General features: G+C 37.8%; 1 protein-coding gene across 2 annotated transcripts in view; it reads right to left on the reverse strand.

Moving 5' to 3' along the window:
* Nucleotides 1-13,687, reverse strand: part of LOC137387819 (set1/Ash2 histone methyltransferase complex subunit ASH2-like) — a 52,001-nt gene extending 38,314 nt beyond the window's left edge. The window contains exons 1-12 of one of the 2 annotated variants that reach the window (XM_068074328.1): nucleotides 13,592-13,687; nucleotides 12,594-12,650; nucleotides 11,730-11,819; nucleotides 11,527-11,615; nucleotides 11,045-11,124; nucleotides 10,260-10,427; nucleotides 8,764-8,909; nucleotides 8,478-8,495; nucleotides 7,214-7,440; nucleotides 4,758-4,835; nucleotides 3,475-3,564; nucleotides 137-330 (exon numbers count right to left, since the gene is read on the reverse strand). In XM_068074328.1, coding sequence (XP_067930429.1) covers nucleotides 137-330; nucleotides 3,475-3,564; nucleotides 4,758-4,835; nucleotides 7,214-7,440; nucleotides 8,478-8,495; nucleotides 8,764-8,909; nucleotides 10,260-10,427; nucleotides 11,045-11,124; nucleotides 11,527-11,615; nucleotides 11,730-11,819; nucleotides 12,594-12,622 — 1,209 coding nt within the window. In that variant the 5' untranslated portion in view covers nucleotides 12,623-12,650; nucleotides 13,592-13,687. The remainder of the gene's footprint in view (nucleotides 1-136; nucleotides 331-3,474; nucleotides 3,565-4,757; nucleotides 4,836-7,213; nucleotides 7,441-8,477; nucleotides 8,496-8,763; nucleotides 8,910-10,259; nucleotides 10,428-11,044; nucleotides 11,125-11,526; nucleotides 11,616-11,729; nucleotides 11,820-12,593; nucleotides 12,651-13,591) is intronic. The other variant, XM_068074329.1, reaches the window with a different exon arrangement.
* Nucleotides 13,688-17,679: the final 3,992 nt, after the last annotated feature.

A 17,679-nucleotide genomic window follows, 5' to 3' on the forward strand; every position in this document is an offset into this window, starting at 1 on the left:
GCTTTCCTCTGTTTATTAAATATTACCTTCATCCAACACGTGCTAGTTACGACCTCCTTTCTGCGCCTCTTACCTGCTATTTCTTAAACCGCCCTATCAGCAAAGCTGAAATCAAGAAAGCCTATGAACAACTCACCCTGTCTTTGTATGAAGGAGGAATGAGCTTATCTGGCTCAGAAGGAGGAGGGAGGTAGATGTAGAAACCAACTGTATCACCAGTCTTGTATCCCTCGGCGTAGTGCTTCCCTCTGCTCTCATGAAACTTGCTTCCCTTGAGTGACCTCCAAGAGTATCCAAACTTATCATAGCCTAGAGGCGCCTGCAGATTTCCTGTACGAAAACGATTAACATAAATAATCTAATGCATTAACATCTCTATAGTTTTGATTCAGCGCAGGCTTAAGGAATAATCTATTGGTGTGGAAGTGTGGAATGCCGAACTATAAAAGCATCTATCAAACCTTCAAAGTGGAGTATTTATAAACCACGGCAGCTGTTTAGTGATTATCATCTCTCAGCAGCCTCCACTCGGCAAGAGCAATGATAAAGTTCTTTAGCCCTTGATAAAATTTCCCATTCCGCCGTACAGGTAATTAATTGTAATTTCCACCTATTAAGGTACAGCCAAATGTAATGAATTTTTTGTTAATTTGACCAAAATCACGAAATAACAAATAAAACAGAATGATTCAGCCAAAATTCACAGAATTGTCTGAGCTGCGCATGCACACTGACATCATCGACGAAACGCTTTTAATTGGCTAAACAAATTATTGGTGACCACGATTCTAGCACCTTTTACAATTTATATAGTCCAAGACACGTATTACGACACACAATAAAAAGTGCCAGCGCAATTCGACATAGTACATAGTGTATGATGCAACTGCCTAGACTGCGCTATTGTTGGTTCTTTATTGTTTGAACAACCTGGCTACAAATTGTTTCTTTTTTTAATAATAACAATTTTTTTTAGCAGCAAAAGTTCCGTTGTAGCAAGAGTTGCCATCTTTAGCCCAAGCAACTCAGTTGCATTGTATTTACTATGACAGATCGAGTTAGTATTTTCTTACATGTCGCGCTATGTGCCTGGGACTACATAAATTGCAAGAGCTGCTCGAATAATTTGTTTAGCAATTAAATAAGAATTCTAGAAGTCTAGAATAATAATTTGTTTAGCCAATTAAAAGCGTTTCATCGACGATTCCGGTGTGCATGCACACCGACAATTCTGTGAATTTTGTCCGTATAATTCTGTTTTATTCGTTCATTTCGTGATTTCGGTCAGAATGAACGAGAAAATCGTTACGTGTGGTCGTACCTTTACTGTCATACAGCCAAAAAATAAATGTGCATACGTACATACTCAGCATAACTGTAGCTTATGTATGTCCAGACGCCTCAGATATGAATTAGACCAGACAACTTCAAAGGAGACATTTTTGCAAGCGCGAATAACCATGAAGTTTGGAGATTCTCGACTGAAACAATCCCTCTTTTCAGCACTCAATTGATCACTTTTTCCACAAAACTACTAGTAGTAATATGAGAAACAAGTCGTATAGCATTCAGACTTGCTTGCATTTTAACTGGTGGCAATACTTCTGTGAAAGTAAGAAATACCAGTTCTCAAATATCTTTCAGTGTTCATTAGAAAAGGTCCAGTAAAGTACCACAGGCTAGCCTTATGTTCTATTTTGCTACAATAAAATGTTGCCTTCAATACTATAAAGTATGGAGAGCAACTTGTCTCAAAAGATTAAATAATTGCTTTGAGAACCCTGTTTCTCAGCCCAGTCATTTTACTGTCACATTTTCCTATCAGCTTTTCTGATGTATTTGTTAACACAGTTTGGTTAATATTCACTACTTAGTGACGCGAAGTGCCCACAAATTCTTCAGAGTCCTTCAACTACAAATAGTAAAGTACAGTGGATGCCCCTATAACGTATACCTCCTATAACGTATACCACCTATAACGTATACCTCCTATAACGTATGCCTCCTATAACGTATACCTCCTATAACCTATACCTCCTATAATGTATACCTCCTATAACGTATACCTCCTATAACGTATACCTCCTATAACGTATACCTCCTATAACGTATACCTCCTATAACGTATACCTCCTATGACGTTTACCTCCTATAACGTATACCTCCTATAACGTATACCACCTATAACGTATACCACCTATAACGTATACCTCCTATAACGTATACCTCCTATAACCTATACCTCCTATAATGTATACCTCCTATAACGTATACCTCCTATAACGTATACCTCCTATAACCTATACCTCCTATAACGTATACCTCCTATAACGTATACCTCTTATAATGTATACCTCCTATAACATATACCTCTTATAACGTTCATCTCCTATAACGTTTACCTCCTATAACGTTAAGAATTTATGGTTAGTTTTTGCTTCCTACTATGTAAAAAATTCCACATAATATAAAGTGTCAAGTCGGGCGAGTTCTCAAATTCGAGTTGAATGCTACTCTATCTCGCCGCACTTGAAACGACGCGCGTGTAGTTATAGTTGTAGTTATAGTGTAGCGTTATATTTATTATATACACAAATTCCATGGCAGTCTGGTTCGTCCCGATTGATTGCCAGGTGTGTCGAAAAAACAGAAGATAGGTAGCTCTGCAATCGTTCATACATAAAGGCAATCAATTGGTGCAGGTGTTACAGCGTCGATCCACCAATCTAAAAATCACGAGTTGGAGTAATGTCGAAAGTTATCTTTTATCCCAACTTTGACCCCTTAAATACAGATAGATTACGAACAGGTAGTACCAATTTGTATAGTAAAACTATTTTGTCATTTAATGTAAACGTATAAAATATTTGTTATTAGCTGTACTCAGCGACAAAGACTTTGCTGTTAAGAAAAATTAAGTGAATCTTTGTAATGAACGTCGAAGATGTGCGCCCCCATCAAATTGTTGTAAAATTCCGCAATCATGGTCTATAAAATCAGTGAGATTGATCATTCTATAGGAGAAAAGTTGTCGATGCAAACAAATACACTGCAGCTACGATACAGCCTACAAATTAAAAAAGTTAAGTCAAGTTTTTGTATGGCCAAAAGGGTGAGTTTGGAAAGATCTTGGAACGGATTAGACAATTTACGTCTATTTTACTGTTCCTATATCTTAAAATTCCGATAACGTAAACATTCCCTAAAGGTTATTCATGTTGTAAGAGTGCCTACTGTATTTTCCTTCACAATTACAGTATAAAACATTGTACAGTTCATCCTTTACAGAATAAACTTAGCAAGAGTAGTAATTTAATGGTAGTAGCTTAATAAACGTGGTAAGAGTTGTCTTTCCATGATCACTACCCTTGAACAAAAAGAGAACTCCACTAAATGACAATATTCACTGGTAAATGTTTGTAATTCATCTGGAGTAAGGCTACAGAAGAGAGTAGCCGATTTTAAAGGACCCACCTAAGTGTTGAGCCCAACCTATTCTAGTGGCTGACTCTGCAGGCATGTCATCTATTGTTACCTCATAGTACCAGCCTCCTCTGTTCACACCTGAAAATAATACACCACAAACAATCACCCATGTAGGAACAGGAAATCGGATAACGAATAGGGTATAAGCAGCATGCCATCTGTAGCCCGTTGTTTCATATAAAATCTAATGATACAGAGGGGTCTACTATAGCTTCTTAAAATTTTTAATCTAAAATAGAAAGAGCCAGAATATGATATAAAAAGATTTAGCTAAGATGCTTTAAAGGTTGACTTGCAACAAAACCCACATTACAGTTATTTGGTATCAAAAGATTCACCATGTCTCACTCTGTTGTGATGTAAGTGCCAAATATGTGGAAAGATGATTACAAGCTCTTAAAAGCTCAAAAACAAAAAGCTGCCGTAGATTGGAATCTATTTATTTCTCTGACGTAGCCATGACAGTTTTGGTTATTGTCTTGTCACGTGATGTTCTCACGTGAATTGAAAGGCCAATAAAAAGCTCAATATAAACTTATCATAGCACTAGTTCATGACAAACGTTTCGGGTTTTACCTAAGACCCCGTATCAAATATAGATGCTCGCTACTTAACAGTTTTGTTTCGGCTTGAACTAATCGTCAAGTCGTAATCTGAGCATGTGACCCAATACATCAAGAATAATTTTTGCAGCACTTTTCGATTATTACAAGTGACCAACAGGCTTGTCCTGATTATCAGACAATGATATGTACTCCTTCAAGCTAAGGCTAAAAAATTAAGCAAATTTTTGCGGTAAGTTATAAGATATCAGTGCTAAAAGTGACAGCATTACAATGACAATAAAACAGACGCGTAAGGACAATAGACATGGTTTTATTGAATGCGTGAAATATATTTGTGAACATATTTCGACGAATAAGGTTGCATGAAAGTGAAAACAGAAACCATCTACAACAACTACGTCACATTTGAGCCGTTTTAGAAAGAGAATCCAAACTACGGCGGTCGCGCGTGGCTGCGATTAACTGTTCGTTTTTGAGCTTTTAAGAGCTTGTATTCACATTCCCACATATTTTGCACCTACAACACAACAGAGTAACACATGGTGAATCTTTTCATATCAAATAACTGTAATGTGAATATTGTTGCAAGTCAACCTTTAAGCAAATCTGATATCTGAGACGAGACGGCGGATAGAAAACGGGATACTGTCCACATGTACACATAAAGAAACTAGGTAAGAATAGAGAGACTTCTGCAAAACATACCGTGAGTTGCTCTGACCATAGAGTAACCTTTCTCACCAGTAACGCTCAGCCTGTCTTCACTGATCTTCAGCTGAGGCGCTACAAATAAGTATTAATAATTAACTTACACAAAACATTTTTACATAAAACTTTACACAAAACTTGAATGTTTTAACCAAGTTTCGCCGATTGTAATCTTAAATCATCCTGGCAGTCAGATCCCTCAAACATCACAAACAATCACAAATGATAAAAAATATACATGTATATGTTTTAATAAACAATTCCTACAGAACAAGTGAAATAATCATAAACAGTTTGTTCAATCAATCATTTTATAATACAAGCGCCTACCTCTGTCCTGCACTGCCAACATCTCTACCTCTGTACTGCACTGTCAACATCCCTACCTCTGTCCTGCACTGCCAACATCTCTACCTCTGTACTGCACTGTCAACATCACTACCTCTGTCCTGCACTGTCAACATCTCTACCTCTGTCCTGCACTGCCAACACCACTACCTCTGTCCTGCACTGCCAACATCCCTACCTCTGTCCTGTACTGCCAACATCCCTACCTCTGTCCTGCACTGCCAACATCCCTACCTCTGTACTGCACTGCCAACATCCCTACCTCTGTCCTGTACTGCCAACATCCCTACCTCTGTCCTGCACTGTCAACATCCCTACCTCTGTCCTGTACTGCCAACATCCCTACCTCTGTCCTACACTACCAACATCCCTACCTCTGTCCTGCACTGCCAACATCCCTACCTCTGTCCTACACTACCAACATCCCTACCTCTGTCCTGCACTGCCAACATCCCTACCTCTGTCCTGCACTATCAACATCACTACCTCTGTCCTGCACTGCCAACATCCCTACCTCTGTCCTGCACTGTCAACATCCCTACCTCTGTCCTGCACTGCCAACATCCCTACCTCTGTCCTGCACTGCCAACACCACTACCTCTGTCCTGCACTGCCAACATCCCTACCTCTGTCCTGCACTGCCAACATCCCTACCTCTGTCCTGTACTGCCAACATCCCTACCTCTGTCCTGCACTGCCAACATCCCTACCTCTGTACTGCACTGCCAACATCCCTACCTCTGTCCTGTACTGCCAACATCCCTACCTCTGTCCTACACTACCAACATCCCTACCTCTGTCCTGCACTGCCAACATCCCTACCTCTGTCCTACACTACCAACATCCCTACCTCTGTCCTGCACTGCCAACATCCCTACCTCTGTCCTGCACTATCAACATCACTACCTCTGTCCTGCACTGCCAACATCCCTACCTCTGTCCTGCACTGTCAACATCCCTACCTCTGTCCTGCACTGCCAACATCCCTACCTCTGTCCTGCACTACCAACATCACTACCTCTGCCCTGTACTGTCAACATCTCTACCTCTGTCCTGCACTGCCAACATCCCTACCTCTGTCCTGCACTGCCAACATCACTACCTCTGTCCTGCACTATCAACATCCCTACCTCTGCACTGCCAACATCACTACCTCTGTCCTGCACTGCCAACATCCCTACCTCTGTCCTGTACTGCCAACATCCCTACCTCTGTCCTGCACTGCCAACATCCCTACCTCTGTACTGCACTGCCAACATCCCTACCTCTGTCCTGTACTGCCAACATCCCTACCTCTGTCCTGCACTGTCAACATCCCTACCTCTGTCCTGTACTGCCAACATCCCTACCTCTGTCCTACACTACCAACATCCCTACCTCTGTCCTGCACTGCCAACATCCCTACCTCTGTCCTACACTACCAACATCCCTACCTCTGTCCTGCACTGCCAACATCCCTACCTCTGTCCTGCACTGTCAACATCCCTACCTCTGTCCTGTACTGCCAACATCCCTACCTCTGTCCTGTACTGCCAACATCCCTATTTCTGTCCTGCACTGCCAACATCCCTACCTCTGTCCTGCACTGCCAACATCACTACCTTTGTCCTATACTGCCAACATCCCTACCTCTGTCTTGCACTGCCAACATCCCTACTTCTGTCCTGCACTGTCAACATCCCTACCTCTGTCCTGTACTGCCAACATCCCTACCTCTGTCCTGTACTACCAACATCCCTACCTCTGTCCTGCACTGCCAACATCACTACCTTTGTCCTATACTGCCAACATCCCTACCTCTGTCTTGCACTGCCAACATCCCTACTTCTGTCCTGCACTGCCAACATCCCTACCTCTGTCCTGTACTGCCAACATCCCTATTTCTGTCCTGTACTGCCAACATCCCTACCTCTGTCCTGCACTGCCAACATCCCTACCTCTGTCCTGCACTGCCAACATCCCTACCTCTGTCCTGTAATGTCAACATCTCTACCTCTGTCCTGTACTGCCAACATCCCTACCTCTGTCCTGCACTGTCAACATCCCTACCTCTGTCCTGCACTGCCAACATCCCTACCTCTGTCCTGCACTGCCAACATCCCTACCTCTGTCCTGCACTGCCAACATCACGTGGTTACAGATGAAGAGTCTGTAGAACTGAGCAGGCACCATCATCGGCTTGTTCAGTTGAGACTCCATCGACTCCTCAAAGGCTTGCCGGCCTGGTGTATGAGGGTCAGACTCAACCAGGATGTACCTGTAGCCATCCTTGTTGAACGGGTGGTCAGTCGGCATTCCACTCGGTACAAACCTGCTGGTGGCCAGAGGGTCTCTAAAAGCATAAAGAAGACGCTAAAAGCCTCCTGGAGTACCTTGAGAAAACTAATGAGAGTGGTCAGCTTTGGAATGCTTTGTCTCAACAGATAAACTTATGAAATGTCCAGAGATATCGCTATACTCGCCAGAAGATAGGTTGAACAGTAGAAACGCTGTGAAGTTAGTTATATTGAGAGAAAAGCACAAACATAAGCAGTGGCTGATGACCTGAGACAATAGATCAGCTATGGCCAAATGGTGGATCTAGATCCGGATACGAACCTTTGTAGTTTTTTGTGGATCTTTCAAGTTGTCTGTCAAACAAATTTTTGGAAGCATTTTTTAATTTAGTTGATAGAAGATTTTTGTAAGCTTCTTTCAGAATTTTTGTAAATCCATCGTTTTTCTCACTGATATCAGACATATTTATTAGAGCTTATTCATTCAGTGATTTTTAGTCAAATTATGTGTATAAATAAAGTTTTTCCAAATCATATTCGATGCTTTGTTTTAAGATGTACACAAATCATTGCATGTTTATATATGGTAAAAAGAAAAATGCACATCTTCAGCTCGTTGTGGATCTTTAATGTGTCAGATTTGGCTGTAGCGGATCATGACCAAAATTATGTGGCCATCCCTGCACTAGATTAATAACACGAGTTATTTTAACCGCCTTTTTTTAAAAGTCACCTCTAACTGATTCTAACAGTACGCCCAAATAATTTCTTTATTGTTATTATTATTGCATTCTCACTTCAAAGCGACTCTATCAACCGACTGTAGATCTCATCTCAAACTACTGGCGCGCAGGAAACATGCAGTTAGATTGACCGTAGCAGCTGCATTTAACAAGCTCTGGCAGCTGGACACGGATTGTGAAGGCAGCAAGCATTGGGTGACCTTGATGAGGGCAGTTGTGAAATGAGAAAGACAAAGGGGTGCATCCGTGTATCAATACAAACTTCACAATGAAAAGCACAACAGCTATAACTGACCACTACCCACGAGCAACAGCCACAACTGAACAATAACAAAGCGGTAAACCACTACCTGAGCAATTCGAGTTTGCTGTAAAATATGACACATAAGTTCAAGGTCAAATAGAAAACGCTAAACCGATGGAGTGATAAGACTCACTTCATTTTTTACATACAATGAAAAGTAAACTTTCTGGATATCCAATGCTAATTTAGCGGGTTAGAACAAACAAAATGTCTTACACCAGCCAGTGTGGATCACGGAACCCAGAATAACAAAAGGTTTTTGTAACTTTTCAGCAGTCATAGGAAAGGAAGAAAAGAAAAGCATAAGGTTCTAGTTAATAATTCTCTATTACCTGTTTCGGGTTTTTCCGGCAACTGGAGTCGTCTCAGCTTGCTTGTCGCTGACGGCTTTTCTCTTGCTAAGTCTGCTCTGTTGAGGCTGGGCCTGCATGTCCGAAAGCTTAAAATCTTTGTAGATAGGGCCAATTACTGATAAATCCTATAACGAGAGTCAGAGGGTGAGCCACATAGTGATTCAACGAGTTACACTATATTGGTATAAGAAGAACTTTAGCAACATCACGCTGTTTGGGTGGTAAACTCAGTTTGGAGCATACTCTGGTAGCATACTTGGAGCAAAGGCTAATCAGCCATTGAAGTTTTCCCATGCATTATACAAACTAGTTTTTTGTTGAGCTCTGACTACTTGTAGGTGATAAGACAATTCTGAAAAGCATGGCACCCACTTACAGCCTATGTTAAAGGTTGACTTGCAACAAAATTCACGCTATAGTTATTTGATATGAAGAGATTCACCATGTCTTACTCTGTTGTGTTGTAGGTGCAAAATATGTGGAAATGTGATTACAAGCCCTTAAAAGCTCAAAAACGAACAGAAAATCGCAGCCACATGAGACCGCCGTAGTTTGGATTCTCCTTCCAAAACGGCTCAAATGTGATGTAGTTGTGAGAGATGGTTTCTGTTTACAATATCATGCAACCTTATTCGTCAAAATATTTTCACAAATATACTTCACGCATTCAATAAAACCATGTCTATTGTTCTTACGCACCTGTTTTATCGTCATCGTAATGCTGTCACTTTTAGCAGTGATATCCTATAACTTACCGTAAAGATTCGTTTAATTTTTTAGCCTTAGCTTGAAGGAGTACATATCATTGTCTGATAATCATGATGAGCCTGTTGGTCACTTGTGATAATCGAAAAGTGCTGCAGAAATTATTTGCGAAGTATTGGGTCACATGATCAGATTACGACGTGCCGATTAGACCAAACCGAAACAAAACTGTAAAGTAGCGAGCGTCTATATTTGATACGGGGTCTTCGGTAAAACCCGAAGTGTTTGTCATAAACTAGTGCTACGATAAATTTTATATTGAGCTTTTTATTGGCCTTTCAATTCACGTGAGAACATCGCGCAACAAGACAATAACCAAATTTCATGGCTACGTCATCGAAATAAAGAGATTCCAATCTGCGGCGGCTTTTCGTTTTTGAGCTTTTAAGAGCTTTTAATCACATTTCCACATATTTGGCACCTACAACACAACAGAGTAAGACATGGTGAATCTTTTGATACCAAATAACTGTAATGTGAATTTTATTGCAAGTCAATCTTTAAGAGACTAAAATATATAAACTAAAGCTTATAAAAATAGATATCAGGCAAGCGGTGCACAACTTCAAAGTATTTTACCGACAATGATTTAGTAAAACCAAATGATGAACATAGAATGGCACATGTGTTGGAATTTGACACGAGACAAGCAGCTGACAACACACCTGTCAATACCTGCAACTTAAGACTCAGTATTGACAGATGCCAACCTTATTTCTAAGACTATAACATGGATCCGATGCCAGCTCCTCAATGTGCAGGAACAGCTCGGACTCCTTAGACATGGTCTTCATGATTGTGTTATGCCAGGCAGTCTTGGTGCGACGAGGCAACGCTGTCAGTGACTCCCAATGTTTGTCGATGAACGGCACAATATCCTGCATCAGACAAGCAGAAATACTCCCTTAATCCCTAGTTATTCCTTCTCACTATATCATTGCATTGCTACACGGATTAAAGTACATAGCGTTTTATAGATACACTATCACAAGACACAACTCAATTATAAGTCATAGCTATTGCAACAGGAGAATGCTAGTAATAGCGACTACAGGCAGATGGCTCAAGTGGCTGCTAAACTCGTAGTGCAATAAAATAATTTGTTTACACTATTGCGCAAAATATCTTGAGCTCCGCACTCTAAAATAGACACCTGAGAAAAAACACGCTTGGGATGGGCAACTAGATCTTGCCCTACTATACCATGGTAGTTTATGTACAAAGATATTTTCATTTGTTGACCCGGTCATGTCTACTTTATGGTATGGCTACTGCCAATTGAATAACTAACCTTACTCAGTCCTCACCTGGTCCACAATCCAGCCATACTGACCCACACTGTCCACACTTTAGTCAGACTAACCCACAATGTCCACACTTCAGTCATACTAACCCACGCTTTTCATACTGACCCACGCAATCATACTGACCCACACTGTCCACACTTGAGTTGTACCGACCCACCTTTGTCCACAATCTAGTCATAGTGACTCACCTTGTCTTTGGAGAAAAGCCTTTTATCAGGATGAAGGATCGTTAAGTTGGCGACAGCTGTCAAGCATATCTGGGTGAATGCTAAATGACAAAACAAAAGGCAAGTTGTAAACTCCAAAAACTCAATAATATTAACATGCATGAAACTAACACTCAGGTACTACCTAATACTAACAACACTCATGTACCACCTAATGCTAACACTCAAGTACCACCTAACATGAATGGCTGTTGAAAAAAATATTAAAAAATTTTCCCGACTGTCAAATTAAACAGATTTTAAATCATTTCAGCTTTTTGTGATTTTATATTAGTTCAAATGCTTTACAACAATGTTGATGCTACTCAATGTTACTGCTACGTTTAACTTTCAAGAAAACCTTAAAGATTAGGTGTACAGGCACCAGACATTCATAGCCCCATAGGCATGACATAATGTGATACAACTGCAGTGAACAGCAACAAATGTTCAACAATACTAACTGGCTGGCTTCTTCATAAAACTTTCTATTCCTGACGGATGACACTTTTTGCAGACAAACGCATAGCTTGTCATACATGGAAGACAACTTCTGCAAATCAGATAATGCAACATTTGAAAGGTTGTAACCAAATAATTAAAACAAATTTTTTAAAAACAATAACATTTTCTATACTGCAGTCTATAAGATATGAAAATTAGTTACCCGAGATAGCAGCTAGCGCATCGCTCGTGAAACCAACCACTGCACAAACCGCACTGCAGCTCGACTTTCTCTGGATTTCGAGGCTTTCCACTGTAACATGATGAAGCATGCATAGGCAAGAGATTAATGATAGATATATTTACTAATTTTGCGCAAAAGGATGTACCAGACCAGCCAGCTGCACTGAATACTTAGAAATGTACAAAGCATTTAGATGAGTAGAGCATCTCAAGCAGGCATCACAGTGACTATAGATATCGTGGCGACTATAGATATCGCGGCGACTATAGATATCGCGGCGACTATAGATATCGCGGCGACTATAGATATCGCGGCGACTATAGATATCGCGGCGACTATAGATATCGCGGCGACTATAGATATCGCGGCGACTATAGATATCGCGGCGACTATAGATATCGCGGCGGCTATAGATATCGCGGCGACTATAGATATCGCGGCGACTATAGATATCGCGGCGACTATAGATATCGCGGCGACTATAGATATCTGAGAAATGAAAAATAAGTTGAGATAACTTCATCACTATCCTGGTTCCTTGCTGAATCCAAAGAGAATTGAAAAACTAAACATGCTGAGTTTAAAGGGTAGCAGAAAAGCAAAACATTTAATAAATTAATTCTTATATCTCCAGATGTTGGTTATGTAAGTGATGCTGATTCGGATGAATGTAGGCGAGTGAAATATTGTTCAATTTATTAACACAGCAATCAAGTTGAAAGGTGTGTTCTAATTACATGAATGTTTTGATAGTGAGAAGCGCATTGAAGTTATATATTAACATTAAAGTTTCAAAACAAAATGATTGTCTTTAAATAGGCGCAGGAAAGATCAGAAACCTACCAGTAACAGGTTGACTCTTGCTTCTCCATTTAACCTCAGCAAAGGTTGTTCAATTACCTATAAAAGTGTCAGAGTTGATAGTTTATAGACAGCAAATAGCTGACATTCCACGACAGCTAATCAATATAGAGTGGGTAATGGTAAGTCTCTATAAACCGTTCTTTCATTATATTTTTTATTTATTTCTTTCATATTCAAATGCTTACCGGATGTTTAAAAAATGTACAAATTGCCATCAAAACGCAAACCTTAACAAATAAACTGGAAATAGTTGAACCCTTAAACTGAAAGTAATATGGAGTAAAATCTGTGCCGATGTTACTTTTGATATATTAAACATGCAGCGAAGGTGGCCTGTAACTAACATATGAAAGGTGCAGGGCAATTACAAACGATTGCGCTATGACTTGAAAACTGCACCTCAAAAGCATGTTTACAGTCGAAAACCATTGGTGAAATAAAAAACATTAGCAGTTTGATTTTTCAGAAATAACAAAATTACGACCAACATAATCAGTCAAACTTTCAGAAAGCACAGAAACACTTCAAGTTGTTGTTATTATCATAATTTGCTAGATATTGTGAAGTATTTAAGAGTATAGCTAAAGAAAATCTGCTTCGCTTCAAGTACTACAATTAATTTACAACTATTTATTTACTACCTGTATTTGGTTGCAAAAACTGAGCTACTGAATTTTCTAACCAGGTTTTTAGTTTCATCCAAATATCTCAAGCCCGCATCTAAACTAAAACAAATCAGAAAATGTTACATTCAAACGGAGAGTATTACAGAGATGCTTTGATACACTGCCATAGGCTTTACTCAAGCGAAAGCTTTTTAAAATTTTCTTATCTCAATGAACAAAAACATCTGTGTGTATACAAACTCGCAAAACAAACTTCACCACATTTTTCATTAAAAAAAATAAAAGTAGCGCTTAACTTTGAGAATCTAGATACATTAAATATGCTGATGACTTAAACTGTCAAGACTGTACCTAAACCAGTGATGATCAAATGGAATACTCCAATGGCCAACACAAATCTCCTTTGTAGTGATTCAAGTTTATATACATTCGATTTGATTCCTACAAATACAAAAATGATTTAAAATTAATTCTGAAAACAAAGTGATACAGGGATTATGCAAACAGCTTTAACTATTAGAAATATTCTTTCAATGAAGTTTTGTTTTACTAACAGTCCTGAAACAGAAGCAAAATTACCCCAACTGCTAAGCCCAATTATTGTGAAATTATCAGCAATAACAGCTTGGGTACTATGCTTGCTATAAAATGACAAGGTCATTGCTCTAGGTGTTCTGGTTTGATCTGGTTCATGCATATATGCATGAACCAGATGAGTATTGTAAGGTGTGTACCACATGTGTACACCTAAAGCGTACACATATGTACAATCTATGTGTACACCTATGTATATTCTATGTGTGCACCTATGTATATTCTATGTGTACATCTATGTATGCATGTACACCTGAATAAGAACCATCTAATAATGAGAACCACTAAAAATAGCAAGTATTTGTTTATGTGTCACATGAGAATACATCTAAGAAAAATAATATGAGTCTGGTAACAAACTTGAAGCTGCAATTTTTAGTTGAAGTGAAAAATGAACCGGTAAGTCATTTATATGTTATAAAATATTAATAATTTTTTTTTTCGCATCACTCGACATAACAAAGGTTTAAAATAAGTGCTGCTATATAGGCAAACATTAATAGCTGTGTTATATTGGAATAATGTAATAGACCAAAATATCTGCAGTTTAGTTCTCACCATAAATAGCAATCTATGTAATGCTCAAATCGAGAAAAGTAAAACAACCATTCATTTCTGAATATATATATTAAGTGATTACATAATACAATAGTGAATAATAATTTATATTGTAAAAAGGATCATAACCCTATTTTATTTTCTTTCTTTTTTAAATTTATAGAAATCTTATTGGTTTTTCTCTTGATGTATTTTTACTTTTTTATGATATGGCTGCTAAGTAAGTAACCAAATAAAAAAATCGATACAGTGACCAATTTTACCCATTTCACAGCATCTTGTATGTTTGCTTCTGAATGGCTTTATCATGGCTTATCGAGTTCAAATAAATCTGCATATATGTGGAATAGTTATCTCTAAACTAAAAATCCTATAACTGAACAAAAGGTACTGAAATTGCTGTTTTTTGTGCATCTCATAGCTCCTAAAATTAAAAAAGTATGCTGTGCCAACTTGCGGGTGTGGGAGGGGAGAGCAGGAGGGAGGGTTCATTTTCTTACCCCTCCCATATACCAACATCTCGATCATTGTTTTAAATCCTGAACTTTGAAAGAATTTGGTACATTTCAAGCGCTGAGTAAGGCTAATCATAAAGTTAAATACCATACTCAGACAATGATTAGGGTAGACACATGCCTGAAGAATTTAAATTGCAAAATAACAGACAGTAGGAAAGCCAAGTCTTGAAATTTAACCATATACTTTTTAAATTTTCCCTAATTTTGGCATTACCATTTTATATGATAACTTTTTTTTGTTAATCTACAGTTGCATAGCTTAACGATAATAAAAGATGTCAGCTAAGAATATAAGTAATTACCAAGGAGTTACTATCACATCATTGTTTAATTGACAAATAAAATGGAAAAAACTTGAAATGACCCTAGCTTATGTTCTAAGAGGTTTTGCTGCAAAGAGGTTTCTTTAGGTTTCCTCCATGATTTGTCGAATACTTCCAAACCATAATTTAAATTTAGTTTAGGATTTGAATGGAAAACATTAGGTAAGTGATTTAACATATTAAATGCTAATTTACATGCATAGATGATTATATTTTATTTTTAAAAAATTTGGTTTTCAATAGATTTGATTCTGGCTTTAAAAAGATGGATTTGAGCATAGGTCTTTGCCATTCATACTTAAGGACAAGTTTAGCAAATGGTATTAGAAGCCTCAATTATTGTTTTGATATCAGCTGTTTTATTACTATTGCAAGCAGCCCTAGTAAATTGATAGCCATAAAATAAATACTGTAAAAACGGTTAGCTTACTCAAAATTATTGTTTAGTTTGTTATGCAAATAGGTGAGTTCATATATTGGAGTTTAGTGTTGTTAAAAAGGTAGACCAGTTAAAAATGTTGTCAATAAAATCTGAGCGCTTGAAAAGTTTATTAAGGCTGCAATATGAAAATCGGCACATCCTCTTACACTTTACTATAATGTTGCTGTACAGTATCAAGTGTCATTGTCACAAAACAGCTGTCACAAGAACTGTATCTTAATGTTGTTGGCCAAAACAGCATAAAAAATATTTTTGCAAGTTTTAAAGGTTTATACAATCTAAGCAAAATCAAGTGCTGGTAAAATTGATTAAAAAAATAGTCGAATGATAAACTAAAACGTTGGGAGAATGTTTAAAAATATCCACAAATGCACTAAATGGAAACGACCAAGTAAAGTTGGTTGGAGAGATTTGACTAAACGTGAAGGCCGACAGCTATTCTCGTAATGTCAATTTATTTTGGTTTTTTGCTTAGCACATTTTTTTATTAAATTAAAATATTTAATAATTTTTATTTATTTAGTTTTAAACAATTACTTACTATTTTTAAAAAGTTTATGAACTCTTTGTGTAAAGAGACCAGAACATTGTTGCCTAGGACGCCTAAATCTTTGAATTGCTGATTTTTGTTCCTGTATCGGTAATTAAGATTACATTCAGTGAATGTATTTCGGCATGAATACTGTGTCTAGAACTTTAAAAAAATGTCTGCAGTTATATATTGCTGCGTGTAGTTTTGTAACAATAAGCTTTTCATTAAAGGATAAGCTCAACCAATGTTTTTGTTTTTTTACTATACTTATATGAATCGACGTCATAGTGTGTGGCACTATCCTGTAAGCTTTGCACTCATAGTTATTAGATCTGTAAAACTGTTACTTTTCATTTTATTAATTAACTGCAGGAAACATATTTTGTGTTCTTTTTTCTATTTAAGCACATTTTCAAGCTTGAAATTTTTTGCCAACAACATTTGTAAATAACTAGTTTAATCAACACTTGAAAGCCTGATTCAACAAACAGCCTTAGCATTAGATTTAGCAATAGAGTAATATACTCAGGTTTTTATATTTTGTTTACAAGTTTTTCGGTTTAAATAAATATTAATCAATCCGTTTATAAACATGAATTAAAGGGGAAACAGTCCCAACATCGACAAGTCCGAACCTAGACAAGTCCCAATCTCGACAGAGGTTGGTCCGAATCTAGACAAAGGTTGGTCCGAACATCGACAAAGGCTGATGCAGTTTTACAATAATTTAATCTTCAACAAATAATAAATGTCTTTTTGCAGTTCTATTCTCACTTCAAAATATAAAAATCAAAGCTACTCACTGAAGTTTAGATTTCAAATCAAACATTTTGCTAGCACAACAGTCAACCATATTTATGATTGTTACTTGTTTTAGCATTTGTTCTATATTTAGGTTGGGCAAAATATTGTTAGGCCTACATAAGCTGGGAAGTGCTGCATCAAATGGATCACAAGATATTTTTGCGCAAATAAATCTTTTACATATAAATCGCTCATTTACTATGAAAATAGTAGATGGTAAAATAGTAAAACTGCTGTCGAGATTGGACCAACCGTTGTCGATATACAAACTCGTCGAGTTTCAAACCAGTCGAGGTTCGGACTATAAACCATTAAATTACATCACATGTTGTATTAAAGGTTGCTCAAGTATTGGATGGCTTCATACAATTTCTGGAATCGTAGGGGTTTTAGTATACTTAAGTTTTAATAGGACATGTTGCAGTTATATATACAAGTATTTTTGTTGTTCTAAATGGAATCTCAAAACCATCAGCCTGAAATACCTATTAAACTCAGAAAAAAACAGTGTTTTTTGGTATGAGCAATAATCTGTTTTGTTATTTATATTAAAGCTTTAATGGAAATTAGAATTGTTGTATGTAGCCACCACACTCGGAGAAAAGTTACTAGTTGTCTACTAGGATACAATAGATGACTTGGAGTGTTGATTTTATTGTGGGGCCTAA

The sequence above is a fragment of the Watersipora subatra genome, chromosome 2 (genome assembly GCF_963576615.1).
Source record: "Watersipora subatra chromosome 2, tzWatSuba1.1, whole genome shotgun sequence".
Taxonomy (NCBI): domain Eukaryota; kingdom Metazoa; phylum Bryozoa; class Gymnolaemata; order Cheilostomatida; family Watersiporidae; genus Watersipora; species Watersipora subatra.